Here is an 18920-nt window from a genome sequence, read left to right on the forward strand (position 1 = left end):
AAAAGTTTGAGCTTCTCCAGGAAGTGACATTGTAGGCTAGATTAGTGCCGCCCCTTCTCATTGAGTCATTAAAGTTGAAGGCCGTGCGGGGTACTGCAGGCTGCCATTAGTAACTAAATTGTCCTTATAACTTCTTCTGAATGCATTTTTTATTATTATTTTTTATAAAATTGGTTCAATGACATACATCTGGGGTAACAGAAGCAATTATTGGTACCATGATTGTCTTTAAAAAAAGATTGACATTTTTACATTAACTATAATGGGGATCCTGTTTTCTGCTAACAATGCCAGCAGTACAGCCTTTTACTTCAATGAGAGGGGGCAGTCATTTTCCCCTGGCGTGCCCGCCCGCACGCACACACACACACTACCTGTGCTCCTCTCTCCTCGTCCAGTTCAACAGTCATTAGCGCTGACGTCCCCTTTTCACTGACGGTAGAATTCCGGCCCTGCCAGAAGAAATAGGAACACTTCTCCTTCCCAGCTCCTGCGCTCCTCACCGCATCCGGATTCTGCCTCTTCCCAACTAGGATCAACAGACAGAGACATGGACTCACAAACAACTCGAATGAGCAACTATAAACAGTTGTGAAATACTGTTATGAGACTCGAAATTGAGCTCAGGTGCATCCTGTTTCCATTGACCATCCTTGAGATGTTTCTACAACTTGATTGTAGTCCACCTGTGGTAAAGTCAATTGATTGGACATGATTTGGAAAGGCACACACCTGTCTATATCCCCACAGTTGATCGTGCATGTCAGGGAAAAAAACCAAGCCATGAGGTCGAAGGAATTGTCCATAGAGCTACAAGACAGGATTGTGTCGAGGCACAGATCTGGGGAAGGGTACCAAAAAACGTTTTGCAGCGATTGAAGATTCCCATGAACACAGTGGCCTCCATCATTCTTAAATGGAAGAAGTTTGGAACCAACAAGACTCTTCCTAGAGCTGGCCAAACTGAGCAATCGGGGGAGAAGGGCCTTGGGAAGTGACCAAGAACCCGATGGTCACTGACAGAGATCCAGCGTTACTCTGTGGAGATGGTTGTCCTTCTGGAAGGTTCTCCCATCAGGCCCTTATCGTAGAGTGGCCAGACGGAAGCCACTACTCAGTAAAAGGCACATAGACAGCCCACTTGGAGTTTGCCGAAAGGCACTCAAAGGACTCTCAGACCATGAGAAACAAGATTCTCTGGTCAGATGAAAACAAGATTGAACACTTCGGCCTAAATGCCAAGAGTCACGACTGGAGGAGACCTGGCACCATCCCGACAGTGAAACATAACCAAGAAAAATGTTGGCTGTAATCACTGCTTCAACAAAGTACTGAGTAAAGGGTCAGAATACTTATGTAAAAGTCATATTTCCATTTTATTACATTTGCAAAAAAATTCTCCAGGTGGTTCATTAGAGTTACCAGCCTCAGAAATTGCAGCCCAAATAAATGCATCACAGAGTTCAAGACATCAACTGTTCAATGGAGACTGCGTGAATCAGGCCTTCTTGGACAAATTGCTGCAATAAAACCACTACTAAAGGACACCAATAAGATGAAGAGATTTGCTTGGGCTAATGGACAATAGACTGTTGGAAATCTGTCCAAATTTGAGATTTTTGATTCCAACCGCTGTGTCTTTGTGAGACGCAGAGTAGGTGAACAGATGATCTCCGCATGCGTGGTTCCCACCGTGAAGCATGGAAGAGGAGGTGTGATGGTGCTATGTTGTGACACTGTCTGTGATTTATTTAGAATTCAAGGCACACTTAACCAGTAAGGCCACCACAGCATTCTGCAGCGATACGCCATCCCATTTGTTTTGCGCTTAGTGGACTATCATTTGTTTTTCAACAGGATAATGACCCAACACACCTCCCGGCTGTGTAAGGGCTATTTGACCAAGAAGGAGAGTGATGGAGTACTGCATCAGATGACCTGGCCTCCACAATCACCCGACCTCAACCCAATTGAGACAGTTTGGGATGAGTTGGAAAAGCATTCCAGCTGAAGCTGGATGAGAGAATGCCAAGAGTGTGCCACGCTGTCATCAAGGAAAAGAGTGGCTATCTTGAAGAACCTAAGATATATTAGAAAATAGTAAAAATAAAGAAAAACCCTGGAATGAGTAGGTGTGTCCAAACTTTTGACTGGAACGGTATATATTTTTGAATTATTATTATTTTTCTGAATAGCACCCCTTGTGCACATTCGGTGTATCTGTCAAATCATACGCACGACAATGGTGCCTGTATCTGTGTACTATGAAAGATGATACTCTATTACTGTAATCGGCTGGCATGTTTAGCAGCCCATACATTGACAGGTCCTATGGTCTCTCTCTCCCTCTCTCTGTGCGGAAGAGAACTAGCCGCACTACTGCGAACCAATAAAACTAATCACAGCCACTTGCCAGCGTCCCTTTCAAACTGTCTTCCCACTCATAGTTATATGAATTACTGTTTGGTTGCACTGGGCTGGCCCTGCCATGAGTTTATGTGATGGTTAATTATTACCCCTTACGCAAAGGTCAGTTGTGCTCAGTCTAAGAGAGGAACACAGGGTGTCTTTCCGTTAAATAACCGAGGTCAAATCCAGATTTCAAACTCCTGCACTGGTTTCGGGTGTGTCATCAGCGACAGTAGCAAAAGAGAGACAAAAAAAATAAACAAATAAAAAGAGAGCGAGAGAAAGAGAACTTTGTGGTGTGTGATGGTGCAGAGATGTGGGCAACGGTGGCTCGATACTAACCTGCTGTGCTCACCATGTACTTCCATTTCACCACATAGGTGTCTCCCTCATGGAACTGTCCGATGCTCTGCTTGGGCAGCCGGCTGTAGGATATGAGATATACTTTTTCAATTGTCCTTTAACCCAACCGCACAGCGTCACACACATAGTACGCATCCCAAATGGCACCCTATTCCTTATACAGTACCCTATGGGCCCTGCTCAGAACTTACATGTTGCGCATTATGTAGGGAATATGGTGCCATTTGCTACACAGCCATACACACCCACCTGTAGTCAAACTCTAGTATGTGCCAGATGTCCACAGCGGTGGTGCTGATCTCAAAGTGCCTGCGGTCATCCCCCGCCACCGGGCCATAGCCCCGGCCCAGGTCCACCCCATCCAACACCGTACGAACCGGGGTCTGGAGCAGTGGCAGCATCAGGGAGGCATCATAGGCCCGCATCATGTTCTGTTCCGGGCTCTGCTGCTCCTGGGGGGAGGGGAAAGCAACAAAAAGGGTTTAGGAAGAGAAGGGTGAGTAGGGAGGTTAAGATGCGTGTGATGGTTGTTGTGAGGGAGGAGAGGTGGAAATGGGTGATGGAACAGAATTAGGTTTTGTTTTCTTGTCTAATTTTGTATGATTTGGCCAGTATGGCTTACTTTCTAATAAGGAGGAGGTGAAGGAGGTGAAGGAGGTGAACAAATTAAAATATGTTAAAAACTATTTGGAGCTGTACCTTGTTGTTTTCGTTGAGGTGCTCATGGCCGTTCTTGATGGTACCTTTCTTCTTGGAGTCTGTCCAGTCCAGGAACTTCTCCTTGAACAGGGTGGTCTCGTTGTGTTGCGTCAACCTTCCAAACATAGCCCAGTCTGGACGGCCCTGGCCTTTCCTGCACTCGACAGAGGGAGATAGAGGACAGGTACGGGTTGAAATGGGAGAGGAGAGGTAAAAGAGTTGGAATGGGAGAGGTAGAGGTAGAGGGGGAGAGGACAGAGGCTATTTGTAGCTTTTAATTTGATATTTTATTTAAAGGTCCAATGCAGAAGTTTTATATCAATATCATTTCTGTAAAATATTTCTATTTAAATGGCATAAAAAATTTAAGCAAAAAACTATTTCTCAAGCTATAATTTTGCTAGGACTTTCAGAGTGGTCTGAGTGGGGAGGGGAAAACTAGCTGTTACTAGCAGAAAGGAACTCTTTCTTATTGGTCTATTAACCAATTTACCTCATGATGATGTCACTACGGAGAGCCAAAACTCCCGCACATTCAAACCTGCTGATTAGAAGGTCCTGTGTAGATTGTATTTTCAACCAGCAACTATCAGGAAATAACACTAACACAGTGTTAGTTTTCACAGCTGTTGTACAATATGAAATAAAACACAGGAAAAAATATTTTAACCTTTATTTCTCCAGGCATATAAGTTAAGAACTATTTCATATTTCCAATGACAACCTGGCAAGTGCGATTAAAGAAGCCTACCAACTTGTCCATGGGCATAGAGGCAGAGACAGGTTGTTTCGTGCAGAGTGGCACAATGACACTCCTGCCCATTTATAGGAGTCTCCCCTAGCTTCTTAGCTGTTTACACATAGTGGAATACTTGGCTATGGTACCTATTGGAGGGGGGCATGTTGTACAACCTGTACTCACCTGGGTGGTTTTAAGAAGGCAGCTCAAAGTTATTTGTAAATGCAAATTAACTGAAAGTGGTGGACTTTAAAGAGAAATGCTTTCATGGTAATTATTATACTTTGTGTGTTGCATGTTTGTGTGGGAGACAGAATATGAGTGGATATATAGCTGGGTATGAGTGTCTGAAAGGTACCTGAGTATAAGTGTCTGTGAGCCATACCTGGGTATGAGTGAGTTGCACTCTCCAGGGTCCAGGGGATTAATGTCACAATTTGTGTAGTCGAAGGTTCCGTTCCACAGATGTTTAGCCAGCTGGAAGGCAACTTTTCTCTGGGCCAGAGTCACCTCCTTACCATGCCACACGTACACCTCACTGCCAAAGTCAAACACCAACACCTATAGGAGAGCAGAGCAGAGAGGCGGCGATCTGTCACGAATACCACCGAAGGTGGCTCCCCTTCCTGCTCGGGTGGCGCTCAGCGGTCGTCGTCGCCGGTCTATTAACTGCCACCGATCCCTTTTCATTTGTTTTTGTCAAATTGTTTTCACCTGTTCCTTGTTGGGGTTTTGGGATGGGTGTTATTTAAGTTTGTTTTGCCCGCTGGTGTCTGTGCGGGCTCATTGTGTTACGTTTGTGGCGTATCGTCGGTTTTGGCTTTTCGCTGTCCGGGTTTGTGTAACTAGGTTTTGGGTTTGTTTTGCACCTGTGTTTTAGGGTATTTAGGGCATACTTTGTTAAGGACATTAAAGCGTTTTTTCCCCGTTTACTTTGCTCTCTGCGTTTGACTCCTCACCCATCGTTACACAATCAGTACCAGTACAATGCTACTATGCACTTCAGCTCAAAATAGTCATTTGAAAGTGAGGAACTGTAGCAGGTCAGGTCAGAGGAGTGTACCGGTCAGTGTCAAACAATTCCTATTAAGGAGTTACAGCAGTGTCTGATCAGCCAGGTTAATATCTCTCTCTCTGTGTCTTAACTTGATTGGGATCCAGTCAGAATGGAAATCTAAATCCAGCCCAAACAATGTTAGTAGAAGTAATGTCTGACCTGTTTGGGGCTGAGCAGCGTGCATCGGGGAACCTTCCCCCAGAAGTCGTCATCGGGGACCAGTTTGTCGTCCACTTGGCGGTAGATGCAATTGGTTTCTACGATGGCGCTCTCATACAGCTCATCCTCGTCTGGTGTCCCTGCAGCTACAGGGAGGACACAGGAAATTAGAAAAACGGTCACAAAATTTCATAAAACTATCATCAACGTTAGAAACTGATGACACCGGGAAAACAGGGAAGCCTTTCTGGGTAGCACTTCAGTTGGAAGGGCACCTACATAAGGACTTCATAACACATTCATAAGAAGTTGCTACTAATTTGGGATTGCTACTACATAGCAAGACAAAAAAAGGGGCATCCCCCAAACTGATTAAAATATGAACAGACAGTTAGCCTTACACTGGTAGCTGATCTGTCCACCCAGAATCTTCCAGAACTCCTTGGCAGCGTAGCTGTGTGTGTTGATACCCTCCTCGATCAGCTCTACATAATTGGCACGGCAACCCAGGTCTCTCTTGGTCTGGATGAACTGGGCCAGCTCAGCAGCCTGAGAAAGAAAGACACAGACAATAAGAAAACAGTTCATTCTAGGACCAAAATAAATAATTCACCACTGATGATTTGATGTTTCATTGTTCGACAATTAGATATTTAGCTATTGGTAAATAGATATGTTCTTAAAAAGCATATCCTGAGATGGGCCTCCTATGCAAGTGTTTTGAACAAACCCTCATTGGGTTTTGCAGGTTGACAAAGTGCAGTCAACTTTGTTCTAAGGGCTGAAAGAATCTGTTTGGTTTAGGGCAGAACAAATGTGATTGGTTTCTAAAAGGTCAACGGGCGAAGTTTAGCAGATGCACAACTTTTAAAAACATGGTAAAGGTTTGAACTGAGAACCTTGTAAATAAAACTAGTTGTAACGTTTTTCTAAATGTTACTAGCTCCTAACAATGCAGTAAAATAAAACATTTTAATAAAAATAATACAACAAGGTGTCAGTGCTCTCGACGCGGCTGGTTTCCCCTGTATAATCCATGGTTGTATGGAGTCCCTTCCACATGCGTCTCATGTCTGAGCTGTTGAAATGCGACTCCACTTTGTTCCCGTACTATCGTTTTGCCTCGGATTTCCTTACAGAGGTCATAGCTGGTCTATTTGTAGATGTCCATTTTCCCAGTCACCTTGCTGTGGTTAAATGCTGTGGTTTGTGCTTTCAGTCCCCAGTCTGCGTGATCAAACAGTCCTTAAGCGTAGATTCCGATTGGTCAGACCGACGTTGAACAATCCTTTCCATGGGTGCTTCCTGCTTAAGTTTCTGCCTATATTCATTGAGGAACAGGATAGAGGTGTGATCTGATTTGCCGAAAGGAGGGCGGGGGTGGGCCTTGTAACCATCCCGGAAAAGAGAGTAACAAAGGTCAAGGGTTTTCTCTGCATGTAGCAGAGGGGGTATGTTACTGAGTATGTTACAGTCCCTTATGTCTCTCTGAAAGGCGATCCTCGCCCTGAGCTAGTCTACTTTACTGTCCAGGGACTGAAGGTCAGCAAGAAATATACTCAAAAGCGGTGGGTGGATGGTTTGCTCGCCGCCTGAGCCTGACAAACACCCCACTTCTCCTCCCTCTTCTCCAGCATCAAAGTTTTGGTGTAGCACCCGGGATGAATGGGGCTACCTCAGGAAGTCTAGACAAAGAAACCAGGTCAGGAAAGTCACATTTCTGGTGAGTGACCGCAATCTAACAACCAAAAGTTATTTTCAAAAAGTAGGTAATAATACTAAAAACATTCAGGCAAATAATGTAAGAAATAACAGACAAAAAATAGTGCAAAGTTGGCTAGGAGCTAAAAACAGGGTGACCATGTTTGTCAGCACCATCTTTTCTCAAGAGCAAAAGAGTCAAATGTAGCAAGCTAGCAGCAACCAATCGAATTTGTTCTGCCCTAAACCAATCAAATAATTTCTGCCATTAGAACAAAGTGGACTACACTTTATGTCAATCTATTTGGGGTTTTATAGTCTGAATTATAGTTTTAAAAAAAAATAGAACTTTAGAAAGAAGTCTGTGTTCCTCCTGGCCATACAGAGTTTAGAGTTCAGTTGAGCAGAGTATGTTTAAAACAACGGCTCTAGGTCTGGGTTGATGTGTCACTGTGTGGCTTCCTGTTACTGCAGCTCCTCTCACACGCACACACAGACACAGACACAGACACAGACAGACACACACACACACACACACACCTGTGTTGCTAGCTCCCACAACAATGCAGTACATTAATAAAAAATAACAAGCAAAATAGTATTTACTTCCTACACGTGATGTAACACACGCTTAATAAAAACAAAGTCCCTTTAAACCTCACTGACAGATTGTTACTCGCATTCATCTATGGAGTAGAGAAACATACCTAATGTAACTACGCTGAACAAAAATATAAACTAAATATGTATAGTGTTGGTCCCATGTTTCATTAGCTGAAATAAAATATCGCAGAAATGTTCCATATGCACAAAAGGCGAATTTCTCTAAAATGTTGTGCTCAAATTTTTTTGCATTCCACAGGCCACAACCAACAACCAACTCTATCCGAATGATTTGTGTCGCTGCATGAGGCAAATAGTAGTCACACCAGATACCGACTGGTTTTCTGATCCACGTCCCTACCTTTTTTAAAGGTATCTGTGACCAACAGAGGCATATCTTTATTCCCAGACATGTGAAATCCATATATTAGGGCCGAATGCATTTATTTCAATTGAGCGACTTCCTTATTTCACTCAGTAAAATCTTTGAAATTGTTGTGTTTATATTTTTGTTCAGTATGAATAAGACAGCACTGAGCATCAATGCTTACAATATATGTACGACAACATTGAAGCACGTGTTTTGATTAGTGTGTCTGATAAGCCTGTACTTTTATCATGCTACCCCTTGCTCATGAACCGAATTCTCCTGTAGGGACAATAAATTACTTGTAACACCAAGAGCAAGAAGACTAAATGAAAATTAACATGGCAGACTCACCTTGGCCTTCTCGATGACGTTGGCAAACTCTCCGGTCCAGACAAAGCAGTGATGGGGTGTGATGAGCAAAAAGCAATCCCCACTGTTTAGAGAGGACGCTCTGGGCTCCACTAGTCTGGTCTGGATGTGCCGTCGGCCTGGTTATTATAAACCAGACAGAAACAAACAAACACAGACAGAGACAGATATGCATATATTATCAAATGTTTTTATCTTGATCTTAAGAGCATTTAAGAAGAAATCATTAATTGAGTCGTTAACAGGGCTTGGGTCAAAATAGTGCACTATATAGGGAATATGGGTGCCATTTTGGACAAACATGATTAAGCACCAGAGCTGCATGGAAGAGGTTTAGAGAAGGAACCAAAACAACTACACAAAAAAACACAAAAACATCCTCCGGAAAAGAAAGGACACCCTTCAAGAGCATCCTTCGTTGCTTTGTGTAAAAATGCCAATTAGGCCATTTTTCTCTGTGGACCTCAGCACAGCAGCACTAGGAAATGGGTTACTACTGTGACAGATGTGGCTGCAATAAGCAGTGCAAACAGGCACAACGTACACAATCCTTTCTTCTTTCCCCAGACTAGAAGACAACAAGGACAAAACAATAATATAATTTAGTCAATTAGCATGCAACAGCAGACAGACATCTGCATCCCAAATGGCACCCCATTCCCTTTATTCCCAAAGGGCTCTGGTCAAAAATCGTGTGCCATATAGGGAATAGGGTGCCATTGAGGATGTAGCCAACGTTTTGCTGCTCACTGTCCTGTATGGTTTGCCTTAGCATGCTTGTTATAGGCTACAGTCTCCTTGATACATGGAAGAGGAAGATGTTTTTCCTGCCCTCAATATCTGTCTAATCTAGGCGAATGACCTCTCTGATGACTGGCTGCATCCCAAATGGCACCGTCATTCCCTACATAGTGCACTGTTCACAAGTAGTACACTACATAATGAATAGGGAGCCGTTTGAGACACAGCCTGAGATATTTTTCTCCTCAATGTGACACGACAGTCAAAGAACACACTGCCTTCCTTCTTCGTGAGGATGAAACCATTATCAGAATACTACACATAACTGATTACTCCAGTCCCTTTGTTGTCATTGTAAGATGATCTACTATGAGACTGTCTGTTACTTTGTGTGAAATGTGTTTGGTATTCCAGCTCAGATGTGTCCTCTAAACTGTTGCGTTTAATGTAGCATTGTTGACCTGCATGTCTCTCCAAAGAACTACTAGCAAATGGCAGTGGAGGGAGCGCGTGGCTGGTTTCAAGGCTGTTTATTTAACCTTGACTTTGATAGGGAGTCATGCTGAGATCAAAGATTATTTTACAAATGACCCCTGTAATTATAGAAATACAAATGAATAAATATAAAAAGGAAAACAGAGAACAAAGCAATCATAGAAAACAAATACACTCTTCATTCAAATTATGCTCAACAAGAAAAATGCTCTAGAGCAGTGGTTCCCAAACTTTTTATAGTCCTGTACCCCTTCAAACAGTCAACCTCCAGCTGGGTACCCCCTCTAGCACCAGGGTCAGCGCACTCTCAAATGTTGTTTTTTGCCATCATTTTAAGCCTGCCACACACTATACAGTTATTAAACACAAGAATGAGTGTGAGTTTTTGTCACAACCTGGCTCGTGGGAAGTGACAAAAAAACTCTTTAAAGGACCAGGGCACAAATAATTATATAATAATAATAAATAATGAGAATGATGTGCTAGAAAGGATGCATAAATCTGCAATGTTGGATTGTATTGGAGAGAGTCTCAGCCTTGAATCATTTTCCACACGCAGTCTGTGCCTGTATTTAGATTTCATGCTAGCGATGGCCGAGAATCCACTCTCACATAGGTACTTGGTTGCAAAGGACATCAGTGTCTTAACAGCGCGATTTGCCAAGGCAGGATACTCTGAGCGCAGCCCAATCCAGAAATCTGGCAGTGGATTCCGATTAAATTCAATTTTCACAGAACCACTTGTTGCAATTTGGATGATGCTCTCTTGTTCAGATAGCGGTAAGTGGACTGGTGGCTAGGCATGAAAAGGATAACGAATCCAGTTGTTTGTGCCATCCGTTTCAAGAAAGTGCCTGCGTAATTGCATACCCAACTCACTCAGGTGCTTCGCTATATCACATTTGACATTGTCCATAAGCTTGAGTTCATTTGCACACAAAAAAATCATACAATAATAGAAAGACCTGTATGTTGTCTTTGTTAATGCAGACAGAGCTCCAACTTCTTATTCATAGCCTCAATTTTGTACCGCACATTGAATATAGTCGCTGAGAGTCCCTGTAATCCTACATTCAGATCATTCAGGTGAGAAAAAACATCACCCAGATAGGCCAGTCGTGTGAGAAACGTCGTCATCATGCAAACAGTCAGACAAGTGAAAATTATGGTCAGTAAAGAAACTTTAAGCTCGTCTCTCAATTTTTAAAAAAACGTGTCAATACTTTGCCCCTTGATAACCGGTGCACTTCTTTCTGTATGTTGTAAAAGCGTTGTATGGTCGCTGCACATGCAAGATGGCGCCGACCGAGATGGTCGTCTCGCTTCGAGTCCTAAGGAAACTATTTAGTATTTTGTTTTTTTAATGTATTATTTCTTACATTGTTACCCCAAGAAATCTTAAGTCGTATTACATACAGCTGGGAAGAACTATTGGATATAAGAGTGACGTCAACTTACCAACATTACGACCAGGAATACAACTTTCCCGAAGTGGATCCTCTGTTTGGACCACCACCCAGGGCAATGGATCTAATCCCAGAAGCCGACCCAAAACAACGGCACCACAGAAGGGGAAGACGGACCGGCGTCCTGGTCAGGCTCCGTAGATGTGCACATCGACCACCACTCCCGAGTAGACTACTCACCAATGTCCAGTCTCTTGACAACAAGGTAGATGACATTCGAGCAAGGGTTGCCCTCCAGAGAGACATCAGAGATTGTAACATTCTCTGTATCTCATGGCTCTCTCGGGATATGTTGTCGGAATCGGTTCAGCCACCGGGCTTCTCCATGCATCGGTCGGCATGACCGAGGTAAACACCTCTATGGGAAGAGGAAGGGCGGGGGTCTATTCTTCATGATTACCGACTCATGGTGTAATCATAGCAACATATAGGAAGTCAAGTTCTTTTGCTCACCCGACCTAGAATTCCTTACAATCAAATGCCAGCCATATTACCTCCCAAGAGAATTATCGTCAGTTATCGTCACAGCTGGGTACATTCCCCCTCAAGCAGACACCAAGACCGCCATCAAGGAACTTCACTGGACTCTATTTAAACTGTAAACCATGTATCCTGAGGCTGCAGGATTTTAAAAAGCAAATTTGAGAACAAAGCTACCTAAATTCTATCAGCATATTGATTTTATCACGCGTGGGGGTAATACACTCGATCACGACTACTCTGACATCCACGATGCATACAAATCAGTCAGCGCTGGTCTGACCAATCGGAATCCACGCTTCAATGTTGGTTTGATCACGCGGACTGGGATATGTTCCAGTCAGACTCAGATAACGATATCGATCTATACGTTGACTCAGTGAGTGAGTTGATAAAGAAGTACATTGGAGATGTACCCACTGTGACTATTAAAACCTACTCTAACCAGAAACCGTGAACAGATGGCAGCATCCGCGCAAATCTGAAAGTGCGAACCAGGTCTGGGAATATGCCTGAATATAAACAGTTGAGTTATTCGCTCCGCAAGGCAATCAAACAGGAGAAATGCTGGAACAGGGACAAAGTGGAGTCGCAGTTCAACAGCTCAGTCACGAGACCTATGTAGCAGGGTCTACAGGAAATCACGGACTACAAAAAGAAAACCAGCCACGTCACGAACTCTGACGTCACGCTTCCAGACAAACTAACCACCTACTTTTTTAATTTTATTTTTATTTCACCTTTATTTAACCAGGTAGGCTAGTTGAGAACAAGTTCTCATTTGCAATTGCGACCTGGCCAAGATAAAGCATAGCAGTGTGAACAGACAACACAGAGTTACACATGGAGTAAACAATTAGCAAGTCAATAACACAGTAGAAAAAAATGGGCAGTCTATATACAATGTGTGCAAAAGGCATGAGGAGGTAGGCGAATAATACAATTTTGCAGATTAACACTGGAGTGATAAATGATCAGATGGGCATGTACAGGTAGAGATATTGGTGTGCAAAAGAGCAGAAAAGTAAATAAATAAAAACAGTATAAAAACAGTATGGGAATGAGGTAGGTGAAAAAGGGTGAGTTATTTACCTATAGACTATGTACAGAACAGCGACTTGCTGCTCGGATTGATGTTTGAAGTTGGTGAGGGAGATAAAGTCTCCAACTTCAGTTTTTGTGTCGTTCCAGTCACAGGCAGCAGAGTACTGGACGAAAGGCGGCTGAGGTGTTGGCTTTAGGGATGATCAGTGAGATACACCTGCTGGAGCGCGTGCTGGATTGTTGCCATCGTGACCAGTGAGCTGAGATAAGGCGGAGCTTTACCTAGCATGGACTTGTAGATGACCTGGAGCCAGTGGGTCTGGCGACGAATATGTAGTGAGGGCCAGCCGACTAGAGCATACAAGTCGCAGTGGTGGGTGGTATAAGGTGCTTTAGTGACAAAACGGATGGCACTGTGATAGACTGCATCCAGTTTGCTGATAGAGTGTTGGAAGCCATTTTGTAGATGACATCGCCAAAGGATCGGTAGGATAGTCCGTTTTACTAGGGTAAGCTTGGCAGCGTGAGTGAAGGAGGCTTTGTTGCTGAATAGAAAGCCGACTCTGGATTTGATTTTGATTGGAGATGTTTGATGTGAGTCTGGAAGGAGAGTTTGCAGTCTAGCAGACACCTTACTTAGATGTCCACATATTCAAGGTTGGAACCATCAGGGTGGTGATGCTAGTCGGGCATGCGGGTGCAGGCATCGGTGAAAAGCATGCATTTGGTTTTACTCGCTGAGCAGTTGGAGGCCACGGAAGGAGTGCTGTATGGCATTGAAGCTCGTTTGGAGGTTTGATAGCACAGTGTCCAATGACGAAAAGTATATAGAATGGTGTTGTCTGCGTAGAGGTGGATCAGGGAATCGCCCGCAGCAAGAGCAACATCATTGATATATACAGAGAAAAGAGTCGGCCCGAGAATTTAACCCTGTGGCACCCCCATAGAGACTGCCAGAGGACCGGACAGCATGCCCTCTGATTTGACACACTGAACTCTGTCTGCAAAGTAATTGGTGAACCAGGCAAGGCAGTCATCCGAAAACCGAGGCTGTTGAGTCTGCCGATAAGAATTTGGTGATTGACAGAGTCGAAAGCCTTGAGGTCGATGAAGACGGCTGCACAGTACTGTCTTTATCGATGGCGGTTATGATATCATTTAGTACCTTGAGTGTGGCTGAGGTGCACCCGTGACCGGCTCGGAAACCAGATTGCACAGCGGAGAAGGTACGGTGGGATTCGAGATGGTCAGTGACCTGTTTGTTGACTTGGCTTTCGAAGACCTTAGATAGGCAGGGCAGGATGGATATAGGTCTATAGCAGTTTGGGTCCAGGGTGTCCCCCTTTGAAGAGGGGATGACTGCGGCAGCTTTCAATCCTTGGGATCTCAGACGATATGAAGAGAGGTTGAACAGGCTGGTAATAGGGGTTGCGACAATGGCGGCAGATAGTTTCAGAAATAGCGGGTCCAGATTGTCAAGCCCAGCTGATTTGTACGGGTCCAGGTTTTGCAGCTCTTTCAGAACATCTGCTATCTGGATTTGGGTAAAGGAGAACCTGGAGAGGCTTGGGTGAGGAACTGTTGGCCGAGGTTGGAGTAGCCAGGCGGAAGGCATGGCCAGCCGTTGAGAAGTGCTTATTGAAGTTTTCGATAATCATGGATTTATCGGTGGAGACCGTGTTTCCTAGCCTCAGTGCAGTGGGCAGCTGGGAGGAGGTGCTCTTGTTCTCCATGGACTTCACAGTGTCCCAGAACTTTTTGGAGTTGGAGCTACAGGATGCAAACTTCTGCCTGAAGAAGCTGGCCTTAGCTTTCCTGACTGACTGCGTGTATTGGTTCCTGACTTCCCTGAACAGTTGCATATCACGGGGGCTATTCGATGCTATTGCAGTCCGCCACAGGATGTTTTTGTGCTGGTCGAGGGCAGTCAGGTCTGGAGTGAACCAAGGGCTGTATCTGTTCTTGGTTCTGCATTTTTGAACGGAGCATGCTTATCCAAAATGGTGAGGAAGTTACTTTTAAAGAATGACCAGGCATCCTCAACTGACGGGATGAGGTCAATGTCCTTCCAGGATACACGGGCCAGGTCGATTAGAAAGGCCTGCTCACAGAAGTGTTTTAGGGAGCGTTTGACAGTGATGAGGGTGGTCGTTTGACTGCGGCTCCGTGGCGGATACAGGCGATGAGGCAGTGATCGCTGAGATCCTGGTTGAAGACAGCGGAGGTATATTTGGAGGGCCAGTTGGTCAGGATGACGTCTATGAGGTGCCCTTGTTTACAGAGTTAGGGTTGTACCTGGTGGGTTCCTTGATGATTTGCGTGAGATTGAGGGCATCTAGCTTAGATTGTAGGACTGCCGGGGTGTTAAGCATATCCCAGTTTAGGTCACCTAACAGAACAAACTCTGAAGCTAGATGGGGGCGATCAATTCACAAATGGTGTCAGGGCACAGCTGGGAGCTGACGGGGAAGCAGGCGGCAACAGTGAGAGACTTGTTTCTGGAGAGAGTCATTTTCAAAATTAGTAGTTCAAACTGTTTGGGTATGGACCTGGAAAGTATGACATTACTTTGCAGGCTATCTCTGCAGTAGACTGCACTCCGCCCCCTTTGGCAGTTCTATCTTGACGGAAGATGTTATAGTTGGGTATGGAAATCTCTGAATTTTTGGTGGCCTTCCTGAGCCAGGATTCCAGACACGGCAAGGACATCAGGGTTAGCAGAGTGTGCTAAAGCAGTGAGTAAAACAAACTTAGGGAGGAGGCTTCTGATGTTGACATGCATAAAACCAAGACTTTTCGATCACAGAAGTCAACAAAGAAGTTACCTCCACATCACCCGCGGAACAGAGAAGGAGTAGTATGAGGGTGCGGCTAAAGGCTATCAAAACTGGTCGCCTAGAGCGTTGGGGGCAGAGGATAAGAGGAGCAGGTTTCTGGGCATGGTAGAATATATTCAGGGCATAATGCGCAGACAGGGGTATGGTGGGGTGCGGGTACAGCGGAGGTAAGCCCAGGCACTGGGTGATGATGAGAGGGTTGTATCTCTGGACATGCTGGTTGTAATGGGTGAGGTCACCGCATGTGTGGGGGTGGGACAAAGGAGGTAACAGGGGTATGCAGAGTGGATCTAGGGGCTCCATTGTGAACTAAAACAATGATAACTAACCTGAACAACAGTATACAAGGCATATTGACATTTGGGAGAGACATACAGCGAGGCATACAGTAATCACAGGTGTTGAATTGGGAAAGCTAGCTAAAAACAGTAGGCGAGGCTAATCAGCTAGCACAACAAACAGCAGGTAAAATGGCGTTGACTAGGCAACTGGGCCGACAGATAAAACAAACAAGCAGAATGGAGTACCGTGATTAATGGACAGTCCAGCGTGCGTCAGCTATGTAGCCAAGAGATCAGTGTCCAGGGGGCAGCGGTGGATGGGCAGGGAAGCTGGGCTGGCGAGTGTTATCCAGGTTTTTAAAAAAAAACTAACAATGACTAAATAGCTTGTAGCTAGTTAGCTGGTTAGCGTCTGGAGGTTCTTGAGTGTGTCATAAAAATAAAATAAAAATTAAAAGTGATAGCGATTCCGTATCACAGTGGGTGAGGCAGGTTTCCGGAAGGTATAAACAAAATAAAAATCAAAGAGAGATAGAAAGTAAATGGGTTCAGAGTGTTTGGGATGCGGTGAGTCAGATGGTTAGCAGGCCTGTGCTAGACAAGCTAGCCGTTAGCAGGCCGAATTAGCAAGCAGGGAGATAGCGAGGGCTAGAGAGCTAACCTTTGGGGGACGTCGCGATGGGGTGAGTCTGTTTATTTCTCTTCTTGCGGTGACATCGACAGACCGGTCGTGGGCCCGGGTAATTGTAGCCCAGGAGTATGCTACAGGAGCTCTAGTACGCTGGGTGAGCTGGAGACACAGCGTTTCAGAAAGCTCGCGGGCCTTGGCCAGCAGATGGATCTTTGGCGATGTCGCAACGAAAAAGCCTGTTGAAACCACCTCGGACGATTATGTCGGCGGACCAGTCGTGATGGATCGGCGGGGCTCCGTGTCGGCAGTAAAGGGTCCAGGCCAATTGGCAAAAGAGGTATTGTTGGGCCTCTTCGGCTAGTCGGGAGATGGGCTTAGCTCAAGGCTAACTGTAGCTTGTTTTGGGACAGAGACGTTAGCCAGGAGTAGCCACTCGGATTGCAGCTAGCTAGTTGCGATGATCCGGTGTAAAGGTTCAGAGCTTGCGGTAGGAATCCGGAGATGTGGTAGAGAAAGAGCAGTCTGATATGCTCTGGGTTGATGTCGCGCTGGTGTCCTAGTTAGCTTAGAAGACCGCTAGCAATGGCTAACTGAGTACGAGCTAGTAGCTAGTTAGCTGGCTAGCTTCTGATGGTGGTTCCGGTTCTAAAGTAAAGTATAGAAAAAGCAGATCCGTACCACATTGGGTGATGCGGGTTGCAGGAGAGTATATTCAGCTCTAGTTTGAAAGTGAGATTAAAATATGTACGAAATATATACAGAAAAAAAACGAAGAAAACTATATTTACACTAGACAGGACGGGACAAGACAAAACACACGTCCGACTGCTACGCCATCTTGGAAAGCTTTGTCCGCTATGAGGATAATACAGTGCCACCGTTACAGCCCACTAACAAGGACTGCCTTCTCCGTGGCCGATGTGAGTGAAACATTTAAATGTGTTAACCCTCGCAAGGCTGCTGGCCCAGACGGGTCTTCAGAGCATGTGCAAACCAGCTGGCTGGTGTGTTTACAGACATATTGAAATCGCTACCTATCCCAATCTGCTGTCCCCACATGCTTAAAGATGGCCACCATTGTTCCTGTACCCAAGGCAAAGATAACTGAACTAAATGACTACCGCCCCGTAACACTCACTTCTGTCATCATTAAGTGCTTTGAGAGACTAGTCAAGGATCTTAATCACCTCTATGCTACCCACCCACCCTAGACCCACTTCAGTTTGCATACCACCCCAACAGGTCCACAGACAATGCAATCGCCATCACTCTGCCCTATTTTAATTTTTTATTTAACCTTCATTTAACTAGGTATGTCAGTTAAGAACAAATTCTTATTTACAATGATGGCCTAGGAACAGTGGGTTAAATGCCTTGTTCGGGGCAGAATTACAGATTTTAACCTTGTCCACTCTGGGATTCAATCCACCAACCTTTCGGTTATTGGTCCAACGCTCTTACCATTAGGCTACCTGTCTCCCTGATCCCATCTGGACAAGATGAATACGGGTCTCAATGCCGCCCTGTGCAATTGGGTTCTGGACCTTCTGAAGGGCCGCCCCCAGGTGGTAAAGATAGGAAACAACATCTCCACTTCGCTGACCCTCAACACTGGGGACCCACAAGGGTGCGTGCTCAGCCCACTCCTGTACTCCATGTTCACCCACGACCGCATGGCTATGCACACCTGCAACTCAATCATCAAGTTTGCAGACGACACAACAGTAGTGGGCTTAATTACCAACAACGACGAGACAGCCTACAGGGAGGAGGTGAGGGCACGCGGGACTGTGGTGTCAGGAAAACAACGTCTCACTCAATGTCAAAAAAACAAAGGTGATGATCGTGGACTTCAGGAAACAGCAGAGGGAGCACCCCCCTATCCACATTGAAGGGGCAGCAGTGGAGAGGGTGGAAAGTTTAAATTCCTCAGCGTAGACATCAGACAAACTGAAATGGTCCACCCACACAGACAGTGTGGTGAAGAATGTTCGACAGCGCCTCTTCAACCTCCAGGAGTCTGAAAATTTTGGCTTGTCACCCAAAACCCTCACAAACTTACAGATGCACAATCGAGAGCATCCTGTCGGGCTGTATCACAGCCTGGTACGGCAACTGCACCACCCTCAACCACAAGGGCGCTACCATCCAGAAGGCGAAGGCGAGGTCATTGCAGGTGCATCAAAGCTCGGACCGAGAGACTGAAAAACAGCTTCTATCTCAAGGTCATCGGACTGCTAAACAGCAATAACTAACTCAGAGGCTAAGTTTGTTATATCTGGAGTACTCCTGTCCTATTCGGTGTCCTGTGTGAATATAAGTGTGCTCTCTCTAATTCTCTCTTGTTCAGGGGCAGAACGACAGATTTTTACCTCGTCAGCTCAGGGATTTGATCCAGCAACCTTTCGGTTACCGCCCAATGCTCTAACCACTAGGTTTCCTGCCACCCTGTTAATGCCAGGAGGTTTGTCATTAT

At 45.1% G+C, this 18920-nt stretch overlaps 1 protein-coding gene across 5 annotated transcripts in view; it reads right to left on the reverse strand.

The window, feature by feature from the left end:
- LOC118374700 (supervillin-like) overlaps positions 1-18920 on the reverse strand; it is a 115027-nt gene that overhangs the window by 11173 nt on the left and 84934 nt on the right. For all 5 annotated transcript variants that reach the window (XM_035761207.2, XM_035761183.2, XM_035761220.2 and 2 more), the window contains 8 exons: positions 8452-8588; positions 5828-5975; positions 5427-5572; positions 4596-4771; positions 3472-3625; positions 3022-3224; positions 2752-2834; positions 375-529 (listed from right to left, as the gene is read on the reverse strand). In XM_035761207.2, coding sequence (XP_035617100.1) covers positions 375-529; positions 2752-2834; positions 3022-3224; positions 3472-3625; positions 4596-4771; positions 5427-5572; positions 5828-5975; positions 8452-8588 — 1202 coding nt within the window. The remainder of the gene's footprint in view (positions 1-374; positions 530-2751; positions 2835-3021; positions 3225-3471; positions 3626-4595; positions 4772-5426; positions 5573-5827; positions 5976-8451; positions 8589-18920) is intronic.

This window comes from Oncorhynchus keta, chromosome 4 (genome assembly GCF_023373465.1).
Source record: "Oncorhynchus keta strain PuntledgeMale-10-30-2019 chromosome 4, Oket_V2, whole genome shotgun sequence".
In the NCBI taxonomy this organism is placed as follows: Eukaryota; Metazoa; Chordata; class Actinopteri; order Salmoniformes; family Salmonidae; genus Oncorhynchus; species Oncorhynchus keta.